The sequence below is a fragment of the Histoplasma capsulatum genome, genomic scaffold (assembly GCF_000149585.1).
Source record: "Histoplasma capsulatum NAm1 scaffold_6 genomic scaffold, whole genome shotgun sequence".
NCBI lineage: Eukaryota > Fungi > Ascomycota > Eurotiomycetes > Onygenales > Ajellomycetaceae > Histoplasma > Histoplasma mississippiense.
This window is the reverse complement of record NW_001813977.1, coordinates 1-24,504: the sequence shown is the minus strand read 5'-3', so window position 1 is coordinate 24,504 and position 24,504 is coordinate 1. Positions and strand designations below refer to the sequence as shown.

Genomic DNA, 24,504 nt, shown 5'->3' with positions numbered 1-24,504 from the left:
ATAATAATTATAGTAGTAGTATAGTTGAAGTTGTAGTTGTAGTTGTAGCTAATCGCTGAAGAGGAAAAGAAAGAGAAAGAAGATGTGCGAAATACATGCATCCATATATATATACATACAGAAATAGTGGTAGCGAGAGTATAATGGAAAGAGGTAAGAATAGACGAAGATATAAACAAAGATAATATAATAATAAGGAAATAATAAACGAGTGCATTACATAAACATTCATCCTGGAAAAGAGGAGCATCAACATTATCTTATTGAAAAAAATGATATACATGCTATATACATAGAGTCAGACTATAACTGCCACATTTATCTTCATGTTTAACAACATCATCAACATTATCATCAGAGTTGTTATAGATAGATGAGAGGTTTGCAAACACATTCATATCAATATATCAACTGTGATCTTCAGAAGAAAAAAGTAGAATGTAATGCAATGAAAAATATAATAAATTGTAAAAATCAATATATATGAAGCTCAAATCAGCATTAAATTGTTTTAATGTCAGAAAAATAATATAGAGATGATAAGTGCTGTTGAAGGTGTTCTGTATAACAACTGCAATCTCTGATATAGTAAGCAGATTCTCACAGCAGTGGTCACTATCTGCTTTCAATTGTACAATAAAATTCAAATCAAAACATGCAGCAGAGCTGTCTCATAATATCTTTTATACAAATTAATAAAGCTGAATAAAAGAGTTAATCTTAGAAATGTTAGCAGTCAACAATATAATAGAAAAATATAAAAAAGTAAATAAACAAACAACAAACAACACAATACAAATATGATTAAATATATTAGAATGTATGATAGAGTTCACGTTATTTACAATACTCATATCAAATTTTGAGTTGTGGATTTACACTTGTGTAAAATAGATATTTTCATCTGATTCAGATTTTAACAGCCTTTGCAGATGATAGAGTTCCCTCTGTATTTGAAATAACATTGAATCATTAATAATCAGATAATTAAGATGTGGATTTTACTTGCATTTAAAAAATATAAATATCAAAACAGAGTTGTAGTTCTGAATATGTTTGTGAAAATGCTTCATATCAAATGTATTGTCATTAAACAGTTCATGTAGCTCTGATGGAGATTTTCTGACAGATAACAATCTCACAGCATCTCTTACACAGCATATAAAAAACATTGAGAAGGTTTTTAACAATTTATATACACATTCATCAATTCAATACTTAAGTATACAAACAGAGCGGTAGACATTCATTCAATTAAAATTAAATGATTGACAGCAACAGATATAGAAATGAAAGCTGTAGAGAATAGATCAACAATTGTAAATAATTGAAGAATTAACAACTGATTTAAAAATATTTAAATTGATTCAAATGTTGCAATCATTGAGAGTCAGCTGATTCACTGAATTCATATATATATAATCAGCAAATTCATTTGCTGTAGAAACTGCAGCAGCAGCTGTTAAATGACAATGTTTGACATTTTGAGAGCTCAGCAATCAGTGCAGTTCTTGAAAATATGAATAACAATATGAAACAGATGATTTTCACAGCATATATCACAGTATGACAATTCAATTCACTATAAGTTGAGCACAGAAGCAGCTACATTTCTCAATGACAGATGAAAGATGAACTAAACATATTTTGCATATGCAATACTGAGTGTGATGGTATGTAGAGCATGTACGGAATAATGCATTGAATTGAAACTGTTCAAATACATTGAGAGGATGATAATCCCCATGTAAGAGATGGGCTACAAGAGTAATTACAAGAGTAGTGTGAAGTACGCATAAAGGATATTAGAAAGGTAGCAATCTCTATTGTTCAAAGCTAATCGCTGATCTCCTAAAATCCACGGATATCAGCGAGCATTATATAGATAATATTGCCATCGCCACGTATCTATCGCCACGTATCTATTTCCTAATATAGATATCTCCGTTGCGCCTATTACACCCCACACAATGAGCAGAGGTGCATGAAATGAGTATATTAATGAACATATATAAATTGTAATGAATGTAGAAAAAAGTATAAAAAATGTAAATACAGTAGAGAACATCTGTAAAGAAAATAATAAAGATTAATATCAGAGCTGTACAGGCCGCAGAGCCAGCTGTTCAATCCATTCATGAATTTGATTGGGTGCATATGATATCACATGAGGTCACGTTACAGTATTTTTTTCACGGAAAAAGTTGGTTTTTCTATAATATAAAGAGAGAAATATGAAGGTAAGAATAAAAATTCAATGTCAGTTGCTTTGCAGAGATCTCACAATACTTGTGAACAATGAGAAAAGCAATTATTCATCATTAAATAATGATAACTTTGTTGACATTTAAATAGTATCTGAATACATACAAACTCATTGAACCTCTCTGTATTATAGAACCCTTGATATATATCATACTCAAGATATTCATTAACATTTATTACAGATAAGATTAATCATTTATGAAATTGTTTATAAAGTTTTTTAATGTGATAAAAAAATCTTTTATTTGATCATTCAAATCATCAATCTGCAGTACATTCATTCACAGCACTCTTATTTAAAAAAATAAATTGATCAGATTGATACTGAGTAATTTGAATATATCATTCAATTCAAAGTTTTTCATCATGTTGACTGGTCACAGATTCAATTTATATCAAATAAAATTGACAAATTAACAGATTTTATAAATGACAATTGCAATAATTAATCATCTTCTTTCATATCAAATTCAATTTCTTCAACAATCTAAATATCAATCAAAAATGAATATCAACATCAAATTCATTCTTCACAAAGCAGACAGCTTCATTGCAATATACAGTTAAATATATCTCAAAAAAATCCTTTAAATCTGATAAGATATTCAATGTGAGCTTTGATTTTACATCTCGTTTTGAACAAAGACTTCTAGCAGTTCCAAAGCAGTAGATATTTTGTTGAATTTGATATACAATGATCAGATGAAACTCAATGGTCCGCATAAATTGAGCAAATATATAATCATTGTTTAGAAAATGTACAATCTTATTGATGATAAATTCATTGAGCTGAGAGGGCATATTGACAGATTTGATGATAAAGATGTGTATTTGATGATAAAGGTGTGTATTTGAATGAATTGAATGATATTTGAATGATTCTAGAGATACATGGATATTTTGGTTATTTTTGCAGTGTTTTGCTACTATTTTTCAGGGGGTGGCAGAAAATTCTGTTTTCGCAAGCTTTACGTCCGCCACAATAGGTGGTGGATTGGGTGGCCACGCCCGCTGTGGGCTGAGCCACCCACCACGCCCACAGGTATATATATCACTATGAGCGCAACCATTTACCAAATGGTTATTTGGCTTTTTACTATTGATAACCTAGTGGTCAAAGTGCTATCTTATCACAAATGGGAAGAGGGTTGATTGCATAAGTTAACTCCTAACAGATGCTAACTCATCACACTCACTTTACAGCTAAGACTTCAGTTTATTCTCTTAGAAGATTGAGAAGTAAATTTTATTCCTGTGGTTCTTTTAACCACAATAATTATAGATTTGGTTTTATAAAAAAAAAAGGAATAGATAAGCCAGTGTGAAGAAAAAACAACAATGATTCTGTCGATCACCTAGTCTCGTGGTATCTTTCGTCTCAATTGAGTCAACACCAGCACACAAGCAGAAAAGAACGAGTGAGAGAAAAAATTAAAAAATCAAAACTCTATGTTTCTTTGATCCCTGGTGGTAAATAGGGTCCCATTGTCTACTCCTTTGACAATGCTATATCTCATAATGAAGAGGGCAATTCGGATCAATAAAATCATTAGGGAGGGGTCGGGGTTAGCGAAACATTTCCTTGCACGAGGAATTCCCCTCGGATAGGACACCGTTGGATATGAGGGCCCTCCTTCGCTCGGCGGCCTGTCATGCTGAAGGAGTCTTGACTCTCGCCAGGGCTCTGTGGCTGCTGAGGCAGTTGTTGCTGCTGTTGCGCTACCACTTCTCTCGCATAGAACTCAACAAGCATTGTGCCATAAGCTTCCAGCTCTTCAACTGGAACGGCAAGACGGAAGTCATTTAGGAGGAGGAATTGAAGTTCAAGATGGTTAAGCTCGAGGAGAGGGAGGCCACCAACCTAGAATAAATTTTTGTCAATTACAACTGAAACCGAATCGAGTCACAAAAAGGCGGGAACCTGGGTCTACCTTGGCGTATCTAGAGTTGGTGTAGAAGACATCAGAGAAAAACTTGCTCGCACAAGTCACACCTGCGATAACTAGGCGGTGGATGTTGAAACTGTCGACCACAAAGTAATGAGGGAGACTGAGTATGTCGTCTTCACATGTTTCCAGGGCAGTTCTAGAAGGCACGATGGACTGTGAATCTATTGCGGAAGGCGGGGATGGGGAGGGTGGATCGGTGTCTCGCGCCCGCATCTGAATGGAGGAGGGGGGCGTGACGATAGAATCGCGTGTAGTGGGACGGTTTGAAGTAACCGTAGACGGGAAGGAGGGTGAGGAAGAAGAATGTGGGCCCACACCGCTCCTGTATTGATCGGACCTTTGTTGCAAGCTGTGGATATAACCTGTATTTGCCATCTCGGTCATGCGGTCGAAGTAGACTAGCAGGCTTAGGAAAACTTCATAAGTGGTTGGGCAGTACTTGTGTATGCGGCTCAGATAACTCAGAATAGTAATGCTTGGGACGTTTTTTCCATGGAAGGCGAGCACGCTGGTGGTCTGAGCACTGATGCCTCGTGGGCTGTCAACTGGCGGAATGCTCCGATGGTTATGTTGATGTTGCTGATCATTGGTTGTGGTTATCTTGGTCAACAGGCCAGCAACCATTTCGATGATATCTGTGACTGGCATCGAGCTGATCTCGTACTGGCGGCCGACATCCTGCCGGCAACGGCTGCCGTTGCCCTGGTCTTGAGCCTGGAAGCGTCTGGATGAGGCGAGGATCTCCTCGTTGGCAAAGCTGCGAATATGGGACAAGCCATGGACCTGGATGCGACTCGGGGTGGCTATTTCAGAGGGACCCAAGGAGTGCAGTGAACGGTAAGTTGGGTGCAACCTAGGAGACGAATGGCCGGATGGATGATCATTATCCAAGCCAGAAGGCGTGTTGGATAAGGGAAAGCCAGCCTGGTGGAAGCCAAGGCTATTTTGGAGAGGATGCTGACGGTCGGCAGACCGATCGCGATCTGGGAGGCCGCAGGGTTTGGGAAACGAAGTCATCGACACAGCAGAGATTGGAGGACCTGATGTTTGAACGGGTGGCGGATCATTCTGTGAATCGTGTACGAGCGAAGGATTCACGGTGTGCGCGGAGGACGACAAGGAGGAGGGGTAGGAGGCTGGCTGAGGAACGGGGTCGGTATGTGGAACAACTTGTGAAGAATGGGAAGAGGAAGGGTGGAAGGGCGAGGGCGAGGGCGAAGGGGAGGTTGACAAACTGGACGTGGTGGAGTTGGGAGCGGCAGAGCCTAGCTGGCTGGAGGTGGGCTTGGGTGGAGGGGTCTGTGAACGCTGACGGGAGCAACGACGTAGATTCGAGGGGGGGTGAGAAGACAATTGCGAATGTTGGCAACCAGACTCAGATGCAGGCTCAGAAGCAGCAGACACAGATATGAATTGGCCCACCGACGCGTTGAGCATGGCTAGGACTGACAGCTGCAGATCCCATATTACCATAGGAATGCAGGGGAAGAGGCAAGCATCATTTGGCTCCCTCTCTGAAAGAGGGTTGAGGAGAGGTGAAAAGAGGTCAAACAAAGCTGGAACTATTATTATGTTCTTTACAGACACAACCTTGAGGGATATGAGTAAGAGGAACACCGGTGATGTTTGCGATCACTGATCATTTATCTTGGTGATGGCATGTAACCTGTTTACTTGGCTTTAACTACGGAGTAGAGTGGCCTTGTATTTCTTGAAGGGTAACTAGTTATTGTGGCGGATGTAAAGTTTGTGAAAACAGAATTTTCCACCACCCCTTTAAAAATTAGTAGTAAACCAGTGCTGCAAATATTCCTGTATCTCTAGAATCATTGACTTATCAATTCAAATATCATTTGAATATATATTTTTCTTACCTTTATCATGAAATATGTCAAAATTCTCTTTCAAATCGCATTCATTAGTAATTAGCTGATACAATCTACCTTTTATCACCCACCCACCTACTTTCACATTTTTATGAGAGTCCTTCTTCTCATAATTCTACTCCACAAATTATACAATCACTAATATTTTTCTGCTCTATGCTTTACTATATTACTAGGGTCAGCCTGACCCTATCAACCCCCTTCTGGGGGTGGGCAAACGAGCCCCTAAATCCCGGGGGATGAAGGCATCTTCAATTCTTTTAATGGATTTGAAAGCTTAGGCATAAAACTCTAGAGCAGGAGCTTCACGGAATATGCAGCTGGGGCAGGACGGAGCAAGAAGCTCTGAAAGCCATGCTCTTAGATATTATATATGTCATCGATGAATATAATTGCTATATATATCATCGCTAGCTATCATTGATATATCATTGCTAGATATCATGGGGGATCTTATTAGCAGATCTCATCAATAGATATCATGAATGGATATCATTCATTCAGGCAGGTCAGTAGATAGATGGGCAGGTAGTTAGCTAGTTGTCGGAGATAATATCTCATAATATCTGGTATAACCTCAGTACTTCCTTGAGCGCTGCCTCGCTCGTATAATCGAGCTTTCCCCTCCTTATAAATACTGCCTGTTTATCGGAGTTATCATAGTCAATTCAATTTTCCTTTGATAGTTATTCAGTATTTGTGCCAATATTCGGACATTATATCGTTCCGACCGCATATCACAAAACAGAAATGGGGTGGATGGCGTAGTGGTAAGCGCTGTTCATGCTTTCTCAAGTAGGCACTTGGTGTTGGGGCCATCTTTGCTGAAACAAGAAGGTAGTGGGTTCGAATCCCACCTTCTTCAAAAAGAATATTATCACATCTTGATGAATATTGAGGGTATTTTTTCTTATCTCATTTCTATTGGTAACTGCCACTGCAGGGTGGAGCAATGTTCAACACTATGTATATAGTTTAGATGGATTCAGTATAGTGTGGGATTTTAAGGTGTTGTGATTCTTACATATCTAGTTCAAGTGATAAAGGATTGCTTAGTATTGCATGAGCAATTGTGAGGCAAGGCCCCTCTTGAGAGTTAGATTCAGAATGATATAATGAAGTCTCTTCATCGAGAATGACTTAATTATGAATAGAGAAATGTAACTAAAGAGTAGAGTAGATTAATGAGATGAAGACTATCATAATCTCAGACTGCATATGATCTTAGAAAAAATATAAAGAACAACAACAACAACAACAACAACAACAACAACAACAACAACAACAACAACAACAACAACAACAACAACAACAACAAAATAGAAATGATATATATGAATTTGATGATAAAGCTAAAGAAAATGTGTATTCAAATCATATTTAAATGATTTTAGAGATATATCAATATTTAAACTATTTTTGCAATGTTTTGCTATTAAATAAGAGAATAGAAAATTCTGTTTATACAGTCTTTATATCCATCACAATGTTTCAATATAAACTGCATTTATCACTTGTTATCTTATTCATTATTATCCATTGCTCACAACTCATATTTCTACATCTTGTATGCTCAATACATTGAACTTCATAGCAAGGTATAATTCAATATAGTAATAAATGATATTTTATTAAAGAAAATATACTTTGACTCTTCTGTAAAAATGGAAGAGAATAAAGATCTGTAGATGAATGTTAAATTATCTTCTCTTCAATCTTAAAACCATCAATGTTATTGAAAGTGTTGAGCTTCAAAAACTCAAAGATTGAAAGATTGATTGAAAAAAAGTTAATAAAAAAGATAATTGAGAAGAAGAAGAAGATTGTGATGATGTTAATAATGAAAGCAGAATTTTATAATATCTGTTTCAGTAATTAACATACCACTGACATTGATGAACTGAGAGAAGCATTTTTAGATAATGACAAAGTGAAAAAAAATTATAAAAGGAGAAATGTTTCTTCAATAAATGTATTGAAGAATAAGAAGATTGATGAGAAAAAAAAAAATATGAAGATAAATATTTTATAAAATAAACATTTATCACTATTTGTGTATTTCAAATGAATGCTGATAATTTACAAATATCAAGAGCAGTACTGAGAGAAGTTGATGAAAAAGAGAAATGAAAAGAATGAAGAAAAAAAGCGAAAATAAAAAATGAGAAATGAAATGAAAATAAATGAATTGAAAATTTTTAAACTTTTTTTAAAATCTGTTTTCTTTATTTTTTTCTTTATTTTTTATTTTTTCTTTATTTCTATTTTTTAATTTTCTGTATTTAATATATCTCAAATTGAATTTCTCTTTTCTTTTTTCTTTATAAATTCTCCTCAAAAAGTTTCTTTAAATTGAATTTAAATGAATGTATATATTTAACATTTCATCATTTATGTGAGGGGTGATGACAGTGTGAAGAGTGAATAGTAGAAGATAGTATATAATGTAGTAGAAGATAATAGTAATTATAGTAGTAATGTAGTTGAAGTTGTAGCTAATCGCTAAAAAAAAAAAAAAGAAAGAAGATGTGCGAAATACATGCATCCATATATATATACATATAGAAATAGTGGTAACGAGAGTATAATGGAAAGAGGTAAGAATAGACGAAGATATAAACAAAGATAATATAATAATAAGGAAATAATAAACGAGTGCATTACAGTTAATGAAGTTATAATTTTGATAAAAATAACTTCAATAAAAATACAGTTATTTTTTCTTTAAATAATAATTATTCAGATGATCAATTCTCTTACAACTAATTTTATTGAATTTATTTATTTAAAAATATTTGAAAAAATATCTCCTCTCAGATCAGATGCTGTGTTCATATTCAGAATTATATATTTAATAAATTTTTTATAAACAATTTAAGTGAAGTTCTGATTTATTGAATGTTTCTTCTTTTTTATTCAATTATTTAAAATTTTCATTAATTTAATAAAAGTTTTTTATTATCAATTTTATTATTTCTGAATCTTCTCAAATTATTTCTGCAGCTGAGAAATGATTGCGAGAATGTTGTCATTGATTTTTTTAAAAATTGAAGCAGATGTTGTAATGATCTCTCTATTTCTTTTCAATCTTTTCAATGATAAAATTTATCAATAACTTCAACTTTAGTGATCTAATGTAGATTGCATCAATGTTTTTAGTGAATGAAAAAATATTAAGAGCTTTATAATCATTCAATCTGTGCAAAATAACACATACAGAGCAATCATAGAGAATGTGAAATGATATTAAATGAATTAAAGAATTGAAATTATGTTGTAAATGAATGTAAAAGCAAGAAATTCAAATATACCTCTATATTCATACACTGTATTAGAATAATGTTAGCTGTTAATTGAAATACATTTTTTACAATAAAGAATCTATGAACAATAATGAAGTTCTGTATATTAAAGATACAACATTGAATATATTTTGAAGTTGAGATGAGAATAGAGTTATAAATGATATGAGATTTTATTATATAATTTAAAATACAATATTTAATCAACTTTATATTCTGAAGATTAATTGCAGCTATCAAAGTCAAAGATGAATCAATCAAGTATTAATGAAGAAAATGTATATAAATATTCTTTATTGATTTAACTTTATAAAATATGTATATAATTCTATATTGAATACCTGGTTGAGATTTTATTTAATATCTAGTTGAGATGGGTAGGGTGCTGAAGCTTAGTGCCGAGCCTCTAGTACGCTGACTTATTGAACACCACTGTACATCTGCTGAGTTTGATATTTCACTCAGAATATACAATTTGCTGTTCTGTAATACTGAAGTTAGTAAAGAGAGTTGTATTAATTCCAGTGGCGCTTTCAATCAGATACTTGTGGCATTATAAGTGTATGACAGCATCAGTCAAAACTTTTGAAACCGGTCTCTGTATTCCTAGTAGAAATGTTGATCCCTCAATGTGGTGCCATCCATCTTCTCCCATAGATGTTACGCTTGAAACAAAAAAACAAAACGGCATGATTACCTTGCTGGAGTTTTCAACAAATCATCCCATATGGATGGATGGGGGTAGAAATAAAGGGCACTGGGGAAAGCTGCGCACAAAAGGTGAACAAACAGAAACCAAGTCTTATTATCCTCTTCATTGCGAACCCGGACCGGTATATCCGTTGTCTGGAAGATACAGATGTCGCACTGCCCCCTTCTCCGTCAACACAACCATACGGATCACACCTCCAGAGCTACCATCCCATTTTATCGCTTCTTGTAGTGAGTTCTTCACAAACTCGATCCCTTCCTCTTCCGTCATTCCCTCCCGCCAGTTCGCATCGCAGTAGCCGTAGATATACGTTGATCCGGAACCACCAATGGCGTATGATTGTTTGTGCAGGGAACCGCCCAGTGGTATCGAGTATACCTGTCCTCCATGTCGTGCGTCGTAACCCGCGATGATGATTCCTGCGCTATATTGTTTAAAGGTACAGTTAGCATTGGTAAACTATCGTGACATAATATAAGATAAAATCTGGTGAAGAAGGCGTGGACGGGAAGGTATTCCTTGCCTGAGAATATCCTTGTTGTCATAACAAAGTTCCTGGAACAACGCAGCGGCAGTTTGGGTTGTTGGGCGCTCTTGGTTGACTACACCATACATTCCCAGATGGTAACTGACAATGTCGGCAACAGCTTGTGTATCCGCGGCAGATCCTGACCGACAGCACCAAATGGTATCGTGCACCTGTGTTAACTTATCCGTGACTCGATTTGCGATATAAGCTCCTGTGGTCGTCCGACTATCGGCTCCGAGAATAACACCATCTTTGAAATTGATTGCCATGCTTTTCTCGAGATAAGATTAGCAATTCAAGCTACCATACTGCTATATATACATGGGATGGAAGCTTACATTGAGGTGCCAAGGCTATTTATTGTGCGAGTAAACGGGTTAGTTGAGAGCAAAGACCACATAAATAGGCAAAAAGGTGGCATCAGCCCATACTTGACCTCTCCTTTCTTGAGGTGATTCATGTCAATATGGATCCCATCTATGGCATTGTCAGTTCCACAAATAAGCCTCATCATCAATTCAACAACGACTAACCTTCCCCCAAAAATCCAGTAACCCCATGGACAACCATTGCAACGAAGTGACCTCAACTTGACAGGAGCTTGGAGACACGGGAGCTAGGGACAAACAAATTGCTGGGCAACAGGAAATATGCAGCCTGGAAGATAAAGAACGAGCTCGTTCAAATACAGAGGAAGTGGTTGAAATGAAGTGGTTGGCTGACTTTAGGTGTCTTGATGTAGGGTGATAAGGCACCCAGTCTACGAAATTTATTAGCGCCGGCAATTCTAAGTGGTCACTGCGCTTACTGTGACGGGTTGTTATCTCAGTTGATTTTGTCCCTTGGAACCGAAGCCAGTTTTTTCGCCGTTTCAATTTTTGTATAGTTACATCCACTACTTTCGTCTCTTTCCCCCATAACAATGCCTTGCTGCATCTGTTTTGGGTGATTCCCGGTCTGTGCTAATATTTTTATCCAGCGTCCCCACGGGTGTCCTCCGTATCGCTTGTGACACTGGCTTATCACGACCCCCACTCATCAAATAGTTGACGTCCATCCCAGCTCAACTTGTAACGAACAGTTTTACAATCTCCCTGTAGGGACCGAGCAATATGGCTGACTCTCCACCACCACCCTCAACCTGGAATTTTACTACAATGGCTGGGAATGTGGTACAGTTTCTCAGACTTCCAGTGCTGGCATCGTCGGGTTTGGCCATTATCGCCAGTGGTATGCTCTATTTCAAGCAAAAGTAAGTCGCCGACATGTATCGACATTACCAGTTTCATCTCAATTGACATTTTTTACTGTTATCAAGTGAAATAATTTACCCTCGTAACGTTCCTATTGGGTCCCGTACTGAGGTCCCCAAACCATCGGATTTTGGGATGAACGACTATGAGGACCTTCGAATCCCGACTCCCGATGGAGAATCTCTCGCTGCGCTGTTTATCCGCCCATCTCATACGCGACATTCGAAGCCTAAAATCACCGTTCTCATGTTTCACGGTAATGCAGGAAATATCGGTCACCGTCTTCCCATTGCGCAGGCCTTAGAACAGTCCCTCAACTGTAATATTTTGATGCTCGAATATCGCGGCTATGGCCAGTCTACAGGCACTCCCGATGAACAGGGCTTAAAAATTGACGCCCAAACCGGTTTGGATTACATTCGCCGGCGCGCGGAGACAAGCGATACAAAAGTTCTGGTGTACGGTCAGAGTATTGGTGGTGCAGTCGCGATTGATTTGACTGCAAAAAGCCAGCAGCGAGGCGACGTAGCAGGATTGATACTGGAGAATACGTTCTTGAGTGTTCGAAAGATGATTCCAAGGTATGACGGCCATAGTGCTGGTCCATTTAATGTTTTTACTTACTTGATTAGTTACTTCTTTACTTGTTTACTTTTATTTTCGATTATCAGCCGTCTTCAAGGCTAATAAATTACACCCGTTCTCCAGTGTCTTCCCCGCTGCCAAGTACGTTGTTCGTCTTTGTCACCAATACTGGGCTAGCGAGGATACATTGCCCAAAATTACACAGGTCCCAATTCTGTTCCTGAGTGGGCTAAAAGATGAAATTGTCCCGTACGTACTTTATTTCCAAGTTTCTGTCTATGAGACTCAGTATGCTAATATATAGTCGGCCCCTTAGCCCCAGCCATATGGCCCAACTTTTTTCAATCTGCAAATCTAGCACCAAAGTTTGGCGAACTTTCCCAAATGGTCAACACAATGATACCGTTGCTGAACCAGGGTACTTTGACCATATTTATTCATTTGTCGTGGACCACGTTCTAGACGACTGAGCCATCTTTCACTCGTCTTAATGACCTGTTATTACAAAGTTATGGGCATCGCGGAATAAAAAGGTTAACATAACCCCCCGACTTGGACAGCGGAAGAAAATTGTCCTCTTAAAACAAGGTGTAAGACCATGTCGCACTAGAAGATATATCGCTACTTATCAGGGTGGGCTATGAAACATGGGAAATGCGATATCCTCGTGTAAACGCTGTTGGATCCCTCCTCTATCCAACTCCTTTTTCTGATTCTCAGCATCCATCTCCGGGACATTCAAAAAACCTCGCCGCAATAATGGTATATATAGTTTCTTGATCCCAAACTTCTTTTCCCCCAATTGCGTCCAATTATTTGGATGCGTCTTCTCATCTACCTCTGAGATACCCTTGGTATAATTTAATATTTTTAACTCCTGAACAACTGAAAACAAAGACTTTTCTAAGAGGTCGTATATTGTGTTAGTTTTCTATGGTTCCCTGTGTGGGCACTGAACCTATCTTCCATAAAGGTAGCAAGGTACATTTTATATACCAACACGGGACCTGCACAACTTTCATTCCACCGTCCTATTTAAAAATATGGCTGGGGCTGATTTTGGCCTAACTCAATACCAATAGATCGAGAATTACAGTGAAGACACCTTTGTGATGACACCTTTAACAATGCGATAATCATACGTGGATTTACAGGGAGTTTCTGCCTTGGAACCTGAAATATTTTTGCACACCAAGTAGCAAAATAGCGGGGAAATAATATCACCTCTTCCTCTTTATCGTACACAACTCTTTATAAAAATGCAAATTGCAAACGGCTGATTAGATCCTCTCGGCCTCTTCCATCAAATCTTCCAAGTTGAATCCATTAACATCGCCTTGGGTAAACATCCTTACTAACTCAGCCTTCTTCCCCGCCTGATTACCACCCACACCACAGTCATAAAATCGTTGCAACCACATCACCAATAACTTTGCCTCATCCACAGACACACCACGATCCGGGACCACGCTCCCATTCATAAGAACCAAGCCGGACTTGTCCGCGAGGTCGAGGTGGTGTGTGATGATCGTGTGTGGTTGAGAATACGCACCGTGAAGTTTGTACGAGGCTAGGTGAGTGAAAAGCACTGTGGCTGTATGGGTATTTAGTGTGGGTTTGGATTCGATCCCTACAGCTACAGGAGTAGATGTTGTAGCACCAGCAGGAGGATGGAACGCCCATTGCAAGAAATGAATATCTGCTCTTGTGCATACTGATTGAGCCGAGGCTGCTGTAGCCTCGGCCTTCACCCCTTCGGGCTGGCCGCTTTCCTCCGTCCTAGGGAGTGGCAAAACAAATTGTGGATTTTGCCTGGCCGTGGCAACCATACGCAAGTATGTATCGATTGGGATCGTAGCACAAATAGATTGTGGATTAGAGGCATGCCTCAAGCGCCAGAGAGTTGCTATTTCTTTTGCAGGAAGTGTAAGGATCTTGGGAATGTCAAAATAGGAGGACAAAGCTTTTATTCCGGGGGTTTGGCTTTTCGAAGCTGATGGAACTATACGAGAGGTGCCAGGGAGATGCGCTGCAGGCCTTGGGCTGCCATTTGAGCTCTGATATTCTGGGATGCTCTCTGCTTTCGTGTCGAGGTCCTTCTTATCCCGGTAGGCCTCCTTAAGAGCAGAAATCGAAGTGAAACCCTCTCTTCAACGCCGGATTCATTGTAAGCAGTCGTACACACACGCTAGAATACCGCATCCGTTGTGATATAAATGGCTTACTGTTTGGCTTTGCAATCTAACTTCTCCCTGTATCTCTCGAGCACATGGTTTGGATCATCGCGTGTCGTCAAACACCTCACGTCATGGACTTGGGCCCATTGCCGCTGGTTGTGCGGGAGCAACGGCCCCCCACCGCGTATGATGTGTCTACCGCCTGCAGCTCGAAGCGGAGTCATACCAATGGACGATACGGGGATTTGATTGGGAAAGAAGCGCTATTGCTTCCAAGAGCGAAAACAGAGGCCTTTGATTGCCAAGCCCCGTTTTCGCCTATTGTTCGCTAGAATTCCACGTGACTACACCTATTTTTTTTAACTAACTATAAGCAGTGCTACTTATCTCAGCATGCTCAGCCTCTTTTCTCGATATTTTCAGATTAGCGCGATCAACTAAACTTCTTTAGACTTCTGCCAAGTCCTGCTAACTTCTGGACCAATCAATTACTCCACACGTGCTCACAACATAATATCTCATAGAGAGTCTGAGAAGAAACAGTTCCATCATCTGTGGAAAATCAAACCTGCATATACAAAATATTCAGTTGACTTCAGAATCATACATCTATCTTAAATATCTATCTGATCATCATCAAATTGATATTTTTTAAATCCTTAGCCATCTCACTATCATCTCTGCTATTTTGCAACTTGCTACCTCTTCTCATCATGCCACAACCATTGACCAAAGACACCGTGTCTTTTGAATCTCAAGACACCCAACATCAGGCGCGGTTCAACCAATATCCTTTACCACTTGAAGATGAATCCTCTCAACAACCACTACACTCTTTCAATAATCTAGATGATGGATATGAGACATCAGATAGTGATTTAACAGACTTTGAATTTATTGATACTCCTTTAGAATTTGAGATCACTGATATCAATACTCCATCAGCTTGTTCACAACCAAACACCTGTGGCCCACAGCGCCTGCCTACTATGCCTTATCCCCTCGTCCGTAGGTTTGTGCAAAATTAGCGTGGTTTCAATTAGTGTATGGAATTCTGCACCGGCGCCCTGGGCATAACCAATAGAATCCTATATAATTTTATATGAATAATAATTGGTCATTTAGATCCACTGATTGAAGATCCCATGTAAATCTTAAGAATGCGTATGGAATTCAATGCGTTTGAAGCCCTGCCTGTCTGCCTGCCTGCCTGATTCTCATATATTCACCCACCTAACCCCCTACCCGCGAATATGGAACCCCCCAAACCTGCGAACGTGGAATCCACTGAGAAACCTACTAAATCCAATGGTGAGTTCCTTATATTAATCAATTCAAATGACCTAGCTAACTAATTCATTCTCTAGTTCATACAAAAACATCAAGAAAATGAAAACGGCCTGTTGAGGAGGTTATTGCAGAACTTCCACCTCTAGAATCAGTGAAATTCCACCCAATACTGCTTACCTCATGAGATCCAATTCTCAATATTTCTGCAAATATCAATATTAGCAGTCCATACACCCTGTTTACCTTATTCTTCTTTGAGGAATGCTTTCAAAATATCAGTAATTCTACTAATCTCTATGCAAAATTAAAGAGAGATACTAGAGATACTGATGATGAAGCTCCAGAGCTTTCAGAAATGGAGGAGAATGAGAAAGCTCAAGATATAGATATAGAGATTTCTGAAATATCTATATTCTCAAAGCCTTCTATTCAGCAATGTTCATGGAAAAATATCAATCCAGTGGAGATAAAGGTCTTTATAGGCATTCTTCTCTATATGGAAGTTCATAAATCCCATCGAACTGATCTATACTGGTGGAATGATCTGAAACAAGGCTCTATTCATTCCATTCAATCCTATATGACCCATACGCGTTTCAAACAGATTAAACGATATATCCATATATCTAACCCTCATGAGGCCCGCCGCCCGGAGGCTAAAAATAAGGATTGGTGGTATAAGGTAGAGCCATTAGCTACTAAGTTTCATATGACATGCTGAAAATACTATACCCCTGGCTCTAAGATTTCCATTGATGAGATTATGGTTAAATGCTTCGGACAGAGTCAACATACATACTGTCAGGTCAACTGCCCTGGCTTAGTAATCCTTCCACCATATAACTTGCCACGGAGCTAGCAATCCTTCAATCAAGCAAGCTTTACACCTTCCACAGGTTATGAGGCCCGTTTTGCGCACTACGCTGCCAATTCGGGGATTCCTTGCCGATTTAATCCCTATTTAATATTGCTTCATTCGATACGCCCCTTTCGGCGTTAAAATCGTCTTATTCTATCCAAATCGGCGCGTTCTGAAGATCTTGTTTTGATTCGTGCCGCTGCGCGCTTAGAAAACAAGCTTGCAGGGTGGAACGCACCACGTTGGAAATTAAACCTCCGATTGGCGAATAGAACGCCACGAAAGCTTATATTGGCAAGGATCTGATCCAAGGTGCCTTTATTTGAAAATCAATACGGAGTATGGCGGATCGATCTAGATCTCGCCCTCATACCCGCTCACAGTCTCGCGTCTTGCCCAGCGGTTCAATTGCTGGCAATGATGACGATGATGTCCCTCCACGCCCGAGCTCTGCTCATGAACGGTCAGAACGCCCGCCTGGTTCATTTGACAGCTCTATTATAGAGCCCTCTAACCCTCCCGAAACGCCCTTCCGATTCGCTGCCGGCCTGAATACGGCTCCTGACACAGTCAGGCCTGCGGCCCGACCTACCCAACCTACCCAATCTACCCGAACCACCCGACAGCTCAGTGAGGCTGGTTCTCATCATGATGAGGCGGCTCGACGTTTTGAGGCCTTGCTTTCCGACGAGGTCTTGTCGGACGTGCAATTGCAACGCCTCATGATGACCTTTGAGATGGAGAAGGAGAGGCGTAAGATCATGGAGGAAAAACGGAAGGCTCTGGAAATCGAGTTAAAACTAGAAGAAATGCGTGCTCGCAGAGCCGCGAATAACCCTCAGAATGCTGATAATAATACACCGACTACTCCTACAGCCCGAACGCACACATGGGACCCGGATCTTGGTGAAAGATTGGAGTATAACCTCTATGATCCGGACAGCCGTGTCGGCAAGGCAATCGCCCAATTTAAAGAAGATGTAAAATCAATGACCAAGCCGAACGCTCTGACCGGCACGTCAAATTTCCTCACATGGAACGCGTCAATGAAGACCAAGCTGGTTGACGCGCAGTGCTGGGGTATAATAGAAAAGCAGCAGGTTCAGAACCCCCTGCAGGACCCCGAATGGGCTCCCTTTTGGGACGCCCGAAACCGTTGGACCTACGCGTTCATTTCGAACTCTTTGGGTGCGAACGTCAGGCCACGTTTCATAAAAAATGATGAGAATAGGATTGCTTACACCCTCTGGCGGGCAATTGAGGAGGAATACTCTATCCCCAAGACCCAGCTCCGCCGAGAGGCAGTCCTAGAATTCACATCGCTTGGTGGCACTCAGGTCACTAACGTGCACAGTTTCTTTGATAAGTTCCGTGCCGCGATCATGAAGTTGGAAATGATGGATGCTCACCCGCCTGACGCGTGGGTATTTGACATATTCTATTCCGCCCTTCCGAACGTTTGGAGGGGTTATGTACAGAAGAAGATTGAGGAGGCCCAAGAGTCCAAATCGACCCCGGTTGTATTGGACGTTCACCTTCTCATGGAGGAGATCCGATCTCGATTGGACCCTCCAAAAGATAAAAAGCCCGCACAATCGGTGAATACAGCTGCCAACGCTGCCCAATCGGGGGCCACAGCAGCTGCCGATTCCGCGAACAATAATAGCCCGAATACATCTAACTCGGCCCGTGGAGGTCGTTCCGGACGCGGTCGTGGCGGCTCCCGCGGCAGTGGCCGTGGTGGAGCTGGCAATCCGCCGACCTGCTCCGAGTGCAATAGATCCCACTTCGGCACTGTCTGTTGGTTTACGAATCCCGACCAGGCGCCCGATGATTGGAAGGCCAATAATGCTACTAAGTTAAAGGAGTTCAAAGAGAAGAAGGAGAAGGCGAAGAAGGATAAGGACAATAGTGGGGGCAAGACCCAGTTAGTGATTACGGACGGGTCAGAGTCCTTTCAGATGGCGAACCTTGCAAAGGTTATAAATGTGCCGGCCTGCTTTGTGGAACCCCACAAGGATCCCCTAACCATATGGGATAGCGGCGCTGGCTGCCATATCGCGAGCGATAGATCACGATTTTCAATGCTTTTTACGATCGACGGTCCTACGGTCCAGGTGGCCAACAAGGCCGTTCTGAAGGTCCAAGGCGTCGGCATGGCGTCCATCCCAGTCGGCGAGAGGTTGATTGAATTCAATCACGTATACTACGTGCCAGGACTGTCAGCTAACCTCATCTCCGCTGGGCTTATGGAACGCCAGGGCTATATTCGCCGTGATATGCACGTTGACGCTGGAAATTATTTTGAGTTCCTGTCCCCTACTGGCAATGACGTGTTCTATGCCAACCTTTCCCGCAATAATATTTACATCCTATCCGACAGTCCTCCGACGTTTGACGGCGTTATGAATGACCAAGAATATGGGGCGGTCGCGTACGTGGCTGTTCCGAAACCAAAGACAATTTCAACGGATTATGATCCGAACGCAGGGTCCCTAGGGCCGTTCAACCGTGAGGAGGTTGAGCAATTGATTAACCCCAAGGATCCGGATACGGATTCCTTCGTCATATCCCCACCTAACCGACTCCCTGCCGTGGTCCCGAAGCAACTGCCGTTTGATGAATGGCACCGTAGATTGGGCCATATCGGCGAAAATAATATATTGAAGATGGCCAGGGACCCTCGCTTCGGAATTGCCATTATCGGCCCGAAGAAGTTGTCATTCTGCGCCACGTGCGTCAAAGCCAAGCAGAGGCGCGCTACGTATAAGAATTCCGCACCACGCCGTGCCACTCGCAAAGCTCTTAAGATTTGGGTGGATATTTTCGGCGGAGGTGAGACCCTAGGAACCGAAAATGACATATCCTCCTACGCCGGCAAGAAACTTGCCATGGTCATTACAGACGACGCAACGCGAATGAGATGGATTTTCCTACTGGAACGCAAGGATGAGACGTTGAAATATTTACGAATCTTCAACCAATTCATCAAGAACCTGCTGGGCCGTGGCATCGCGATTATACACTCCGATCGCGGCGAATTGAATTCGAACGCGGCTACGGCATATATGCTTAGCGAGGGGATTAAGTGGGAACCCACTCCCCCCCATACTCCACAACAAGATGGGGTATCCGAACGTTCGATCGGGTTAATTATTGAAAAAGCCCGATCGCTATTAATAGACTCTTCCGCTCCCGAAAAGATGTGGGGTGAGGCGGTTATTGCGGCCACGGAGCTGCTCAATCTTATGCCGACCTCCACGATTCTATATGGCGGTCCCGAAAATATGAAGCCGATTACCCCATATGAGGCATGGCTTGGAGCGCTCCCGTCGGCCCGTGGAATCCGCCGTTGGGGTTGCAAGGCGTTCCTGAAAATAGTCCCTAAGCCCACGAATAAGATGGCTTCCCGCTCATTAGAGCTAATTTTTGTAGGTTACGATGGCTTTACCAATTACAGGTTGGTTGACCCTTCCAATGGGCGTCTATATATATCCAAAGACGTCATTTTCCAGGAGGATCTTCACCTTATGGATCCGTCGGCCCCAGCCACTGGGCACCCGAAGACCCTACCCACGGCGGCCCGCCAGGCGGCTGCAGCGATTCCTTCGCCGATTCCTTCGCCGACTCCTGGCCCGATTCCTTCAGTTAATGACCTATTCATCGATGAAGAAGTCCAACCCCTCCGTCCGCTATTCCTAGTTCCCACCAATAATTGGTGGATAGACTATGAAATATCAGCGAGAATACCGACCTTTTTGGTGCAGAATACACCGATTTCCCCTAGCCCTCCTATTGAGATTGAGGATACCCCGACAATTACAGGGAATAACGATTCAGTGGGGGAATCTTCAGTGGGGGACGGTTCCGATGATCTGCCTTCCGATCCCGAGATATATGGGTTGCCGATTCCGAAGAATCTCACGCGCGCTAAGGCTTCCCCTGAGTGGAAGTTCTACTATAAGGCCTGCGTTAAAGAGGTTAATCGCTTAAAGCAAATTGGGGCCTGGCGATTAATTGAAAGAACCCCTAATATGGCGGTCCTTCGGGGCCAATGGGTGTTCGACAAAAAGTTCAATAATATGGGCAAAGTAGTCCGCTATAAGGCCCGCTGGGTGGTCTGCGGCAATTATCAACAAAAGGGTGTCAACTATTCGAAGACCTTTGCACCCGTCGTTTCCGCCTCCACGTCCCGAGCTCTCATGGAAATCTCGGCATCCCGAGGGTGGCACGTTCTGCAAATCGATATGGTAACCGCGTTCTTGAACGCCCAACTGCCGGCCGACGAACGGATATATATGAGCCAGCCTACGGGCTTCCGTGAAGGTCGTGGCGATCTTGTTTGCGAATTAATGCAGGGACTCTACGGTCTTAAGCAAGCAGCGCTTTTATGGTATGAGGAACTGCGAAAAATGCTATTGCAGTCAGGCTTCCGTGTCAGTCCTTACGATGCTGGACTGTTCATTCATGACGCGAGAAAGGTCTATATGACTGTATACGTGGATGACGTACGCCTATACGGCCCGAAGATCGAAGATCTCAACTGGGCCAAGGCCGCAATCGCCGCTAATTACGAAATCAAGGATGTGGGCGATTCGAACCGATATTTGGGCATGAAGATTGAGCGGGATTCGACCTCCCTTACGTTGTCCCAACCCCTATTTATTACGAATCTTCTGGAGGAATTCGCTATGGATGACTGCCACCCTACGTCTACTCCCATAGAGGAGAACGTTGATTTCATGAATGACAATGAGGAACCGGTCGCTTATACGGCGGAATTTACCCTACGCTCCTATCAGTCAGGCATTGGATCCCTGCAATACCTTGCGACCAATACACGTCCTGACGTTAGCTTTGCAGCAGGCTTTCTAGGCCGATTCAGCGCCCGCCCTACCTCGAAGAATTGGGCCGCTTTCAAACGTACGCTCCGCTACTTGCAGGGCACGATTAATGCGGCTATTTTAACCTACTACAAAGACGCCGATATCGAACCCGTGGCGTACGCCGATGCCGATTGGGCCGGTAGGGATCCGGGATCCCGCTCAACTACCGGCTACATCATATATATGGCGGGGGGCCCCGTCGCCTGGCGAAGCTGCCGGCAGACAGGGGTCTCCAAATCATCAACCGAGGCCGAATATATCGCATCCTCCGAAGCCGCATATGAGCTCGTCTGCCTACGGGAGCTCCTAGAAGATGCCGGTTTCGTGCCGTCCCGCCTCAATAATCTGGATGCCGACGATCACCCCAACCCACCTCCGGCGAATGGCCTTGCTTATACGATTCATGCCGATAACAAGTCTGCCATCGAGCTATCCTCTTCCGAAGCGATTCCGCGCCGATCGAAGCATATAGAGGTCCGATTCCATATCCTTCGGGATCTCGTCCGCAAGAATGAGATATCGGTCCGGTACGTCCCATCCGCCGAGAACGCGGCAGACGGGTTAACCAAGCCGCTCGGAATGTTGAAATATACGCGTTGGAAGGAGATTATTAAGATGAAGGGATAGGGGGGTAAAAATTGATGGATTTGATGGCTGGTTTTTTTTTTTTTTAACTACTTCGTTTTTCCAGTTGTCTTTGTACCTGTACTTGATTTGAAGGCAAATTTTGTATGTAGCATTGTGTATAGTTACTATGGTGAGTGGGGGTGTCAGGTCAACTGCCCTGGCTTAGTAATCCTTCCACCATATAACTTGCCACGGAGCTAGCAATCCTTCAATCAAGCAAGCTTTACACCTTCCACACATACAAGATGTCTAATAAACCAATTCCTTGAGGATATAAGATATTTGGCCTAGCAGAACATGGCTATTTATGGTCTTTTTCCTGGTCTAGCCGCCGGCAGGGTATAATGCCTATGTTTCAATTCCCTATGTTAACAAAAACCGGATCTATACCCTAGTGCGCCGTCCGACGCGCCCCCGTCCGATCTTCTCCCTCCCTGATTGGCCGCCCGTGCGTGCTCCCGCTCCCGCCGCCGCGTGCCCGCAGTGGCCCGGTCGCGGTCGAGCTCCCTCTTCCCTTCCCTTCCGCGGCAGCCAGCCACCCCATTACTTCAAACTTTGCATGTAGGCCGTAGTGGATATGGAATACAACATATCCAAATCAAAAGCGATAATTCCGCCGGGAAGGGGTTACATTGTGGTGTCAAAGTCAATGAGTTGAGGTGCGATGTTTGATGGGGTAAGCCATCAACCCAACCAGACCCAACTAAATATCTATATTTTCACCCAGGCAACGGAGCGGTGCAAAGCGGTGCAAGATCAACAAAGTAAATAAAAATAGCAAAACATATAAGAAAACTGAAAGGCTTCATCCTGGAGTGATTTTAACCACAGAAAAACAAACATTCACACCAGATCAGATCTGTCAAGTTTCACACAAAGACACTGAATGAAGGAAATATATATATATTCAATGCACAAGACAGACCCAGCATCGACATGGAACATCAATTATTTATCCACTGTGAATCATACCTCATTATCATATGCCGCCGGTGCAAGCACGCTGTGTGGCCAACAGAGATTGAACGGCATCTGAAAGGCAAGGCCCATCAGCTAAAGCATGCGGTGGTTCAGCAGATAAAGGAGAACATTGAACAGTGGGACAATGTGGCTCGAGATACTACACAGTTAACACTGCCCACATACTACACAGTTAACACTGCCCACAATACTGAATGAACCAATCCCGGAACTACCCATTCAAGATGGCTACAGGTGCCAGCAGGATCCCCAGTGCCAGTATTTGGCAGGGAACATGAACACCATACGCAAGCACTGGCAGAACAAGCACAGCTGGTCGCCATATCCCAGCCGTGGCCGTACAGCGCCACAAAAGCGTACGGCAGCACAGGATGAGGTGGACAGATCATGCCAGAAGGTGCAGTTCCAGCAGATATTTGCATCGCGCAAGGGCTCCCACTACATACAGATCCAGACTAAGGAGACTACTGAGCATACCGGCACGCCAGACCAGAACAGAGCCAGCCAGGCCATTGATGAGCTGGAGCGATTTTACCAGGAACAGCAACGGCAGACCAGCAATGTCATCCAGGCCGGGGAGCACGATGAAGCCAACCCATGGCTGCGGCGGACCAGATGGCCGGTGTACTTGACCAACATCGCACCCAATGATCTGGTCAACTGCGTGCAGCGGCCCGAGGATGACACCACGTGCCCAGATGAACTGGCCGCGAGGGCCATCTGGGAGGCCATGGGTCAGGTTGCCCGTACCAGCCAGCGAGTCATCACACGGCTGGGCCACTATCCAACAGGTGGGGGTGGAATGGACGTCCATTCCATTCAGGGTTAGAAAACCGACCAATCAGAGCAGGGCAGATTGGACGTACATTCCATTTGGTTTCAGACGTTGAACGTCCAATCAACCACGGAGTCAATTGACTTCAAACTTTGCATGTAGGCCGTAGTGGATATGAAATACAACATATCCAAATCAAAAGCGATAATTCCGCCGGGAAGGGGTTACATTGTGGTGTCAAAGTCAATGAGTTGAGGTGCTATGTTTGATGGGGTAAGCCATCATCCTCTCGAGACCCTACTAAATATCTATATTTTCACCCAGGCCACGCGAGCGGTTAGGGTTACTAGATCAAATCAGTGACTCGATGTAGCGTCTTCTGTGATGCACCTGAACGGCCTCCTTCTGTACTGATTTTAATCGCTGAA

General features: G+C 42.3%; 8 protein-coding genes and 1 pseudogene across 9 annotated transcripts; 6 read left to right on the top strand and 3 right to left on the bottom strand.

Annotated features, from left to right (window-relative positions):
- Window positions 1–3,814: 3,814 nt before the first annotated feature.
- HCAG_06344 (predicted protein) lies at window positions 3,815–4,838 on the bottom strand (the record flags this gene model as incomplete). Its single annotated transcript, XM_001538689.1, has 2 exons — window positions 3,815–4,126; window positions 4,197–4,838. 2 exons carry the CDS (start codon window positions 4,836–4,838, stop codon window positions 3,815–3,817), a joined length of 954 nt encoding a protein of 317 aa, XP_001538739.1.
- A 419-nt stretch (window positions 4,839–5,257) lies between these two features.
- On the top strand, window positions 5,258–5,626 carry HCAG_06343 (predicted protein; the record flags this gene model as incomplete). The annotated part of the gene is made up of 1 exon (XM_001538688.1): window positions 5,258–5,626. The coding sequence occupies one exon, from the start codon at window positions 5,258–5,260 to the stop codon at window positions 5,624–5,626; it is 369 nt and encodes a 122-aa protein (XP_001538738.1).
- A 1,227-nt stretch (window positions 5,627–6,853) lies between these two features.
- Window positions 6,854–6,965, top strand: HCAG_09429 (annotated as a pseudogene). Its single transcript has one exon. The product of its transcript is annotated as a tRNA-OTHER (tRNA).
- A 3,251-nt stretch (window positions 6,966–10,216) lies between these two features.
- On the bottom strand, window positions 10,217–11,213 carry HCAG_06342 (proteasome component PRE3 precursor; the record flags this gene model as incomplete). The annotated part of the gene is made up of 3 exons (XM_001538687.1): window positions 10,217–10,538; window positions 10,728–10,893; window positions 11,177–11,213. The coding sequence occupies 3 exons, from the start codon at window positions 11,211–11,213 to the stop codon at window positions 10,217–10,219; spliced, it is 525 nt and encodes a 174-aa protein (XP_001538737.1).
- A 587-nt stretch (window positions 11,214–11,800) lies between these two features.
- HCAG_06341 (conserved hypothetical protein) lies at window positions 11,801–12,951 on the top strand (the record flags this gene model as incomplete). The annotated part of the gene is made up of 4 exons (XM_001538686.1): window positions 11,801–11,895; window positions 11,962–12,477; window positions 12,605–12,730; window positions 12,786–12,951. The coding sequence occupies 4 exons, from the start codon at window positions 11,801–11,803 to the stop codon at window positions 12,949–12,951; spliced, it is 903 nt and encodes a 300-aa protein (XP_001538736.1).
- An 810-nt stretch (window positions 12,952–13,761) lies between these two features.
- On the bottom strand, window positions 13,762–14,882 carry HCAG_06340 (conserved hypothetical protein; the record flags this gene model as incomplete). Its single annotated transcript, XM_001538685.1, has 2 exons — window positions 13,762–14,629; window positions 14,707–14,882. 2 exons carry the CDS (start codon window positions 14,880–14,882, stop codon window positions 13,762–13,764), a joined length of 1,044 nt encoding a protein of 347 aa, XP_001538735.1.
- A 489-nt stretch (window positions 14,883–15,371) lies between these two features.
- HCAG_06339 (predicted protein) lies at window positions 15,372–16,065 on the top strand (the record flags this gene model as incomplete). Its single annotated transcript, XM_001538684.1, has 3 exons — window positions 15,372–15,666; window positions 15,784–15,805; window positions 16,026–16,065. The coding sequence occupies 3 exons, from the start codon at window positions 15,372–15,374 to the stop codon at window positions 16,063–16,065; spliced, it is 357 nt and encodes a 118-aa protein (XP_001538734.1).
- A 1,162-nt stretch (window positions 16,066–17,227) lies between these two features.
- On the top strand, window positions 17,228–22,320 carry HCAG_06338 (hypothetical protein; the record flags this gene model as incomplete). Its single annotated transcript, XM_001538683.1, has 2 exons — window positions 17,228–17,270; window positions 17,312–22,320. 2 exons carry the CDS (start codon window positions 17,228–17,230, stop codon window positions 22,318–22,320), a joined length of 5,052 nt encoding a protein of 1,683 aa, XP_001538733.1.
- Window positions 22,321–23,230: 910 nt separating this feature from the next.
- On the top strand, window positions 23,231–24,345 carry HCAG_06337 (predicted protein; the record flags this gene model as incomplete). The annotated part of the gene is made up of 3 exons (XM_001538682.1): window positions 23,231–23,325; window positions 23,536–24,125; window positions 24,239–24,345. 3 exons carry the CDS (start codon window positions 23,231–23,233, stop codon window positions 24,343–24,345), a joined length of 792 nt encoding a protein of 263 aa, XP_001538732.1.
- Between the last annotated feature and the right edge of the window lie 159 nt (window positions 24,346–24,504).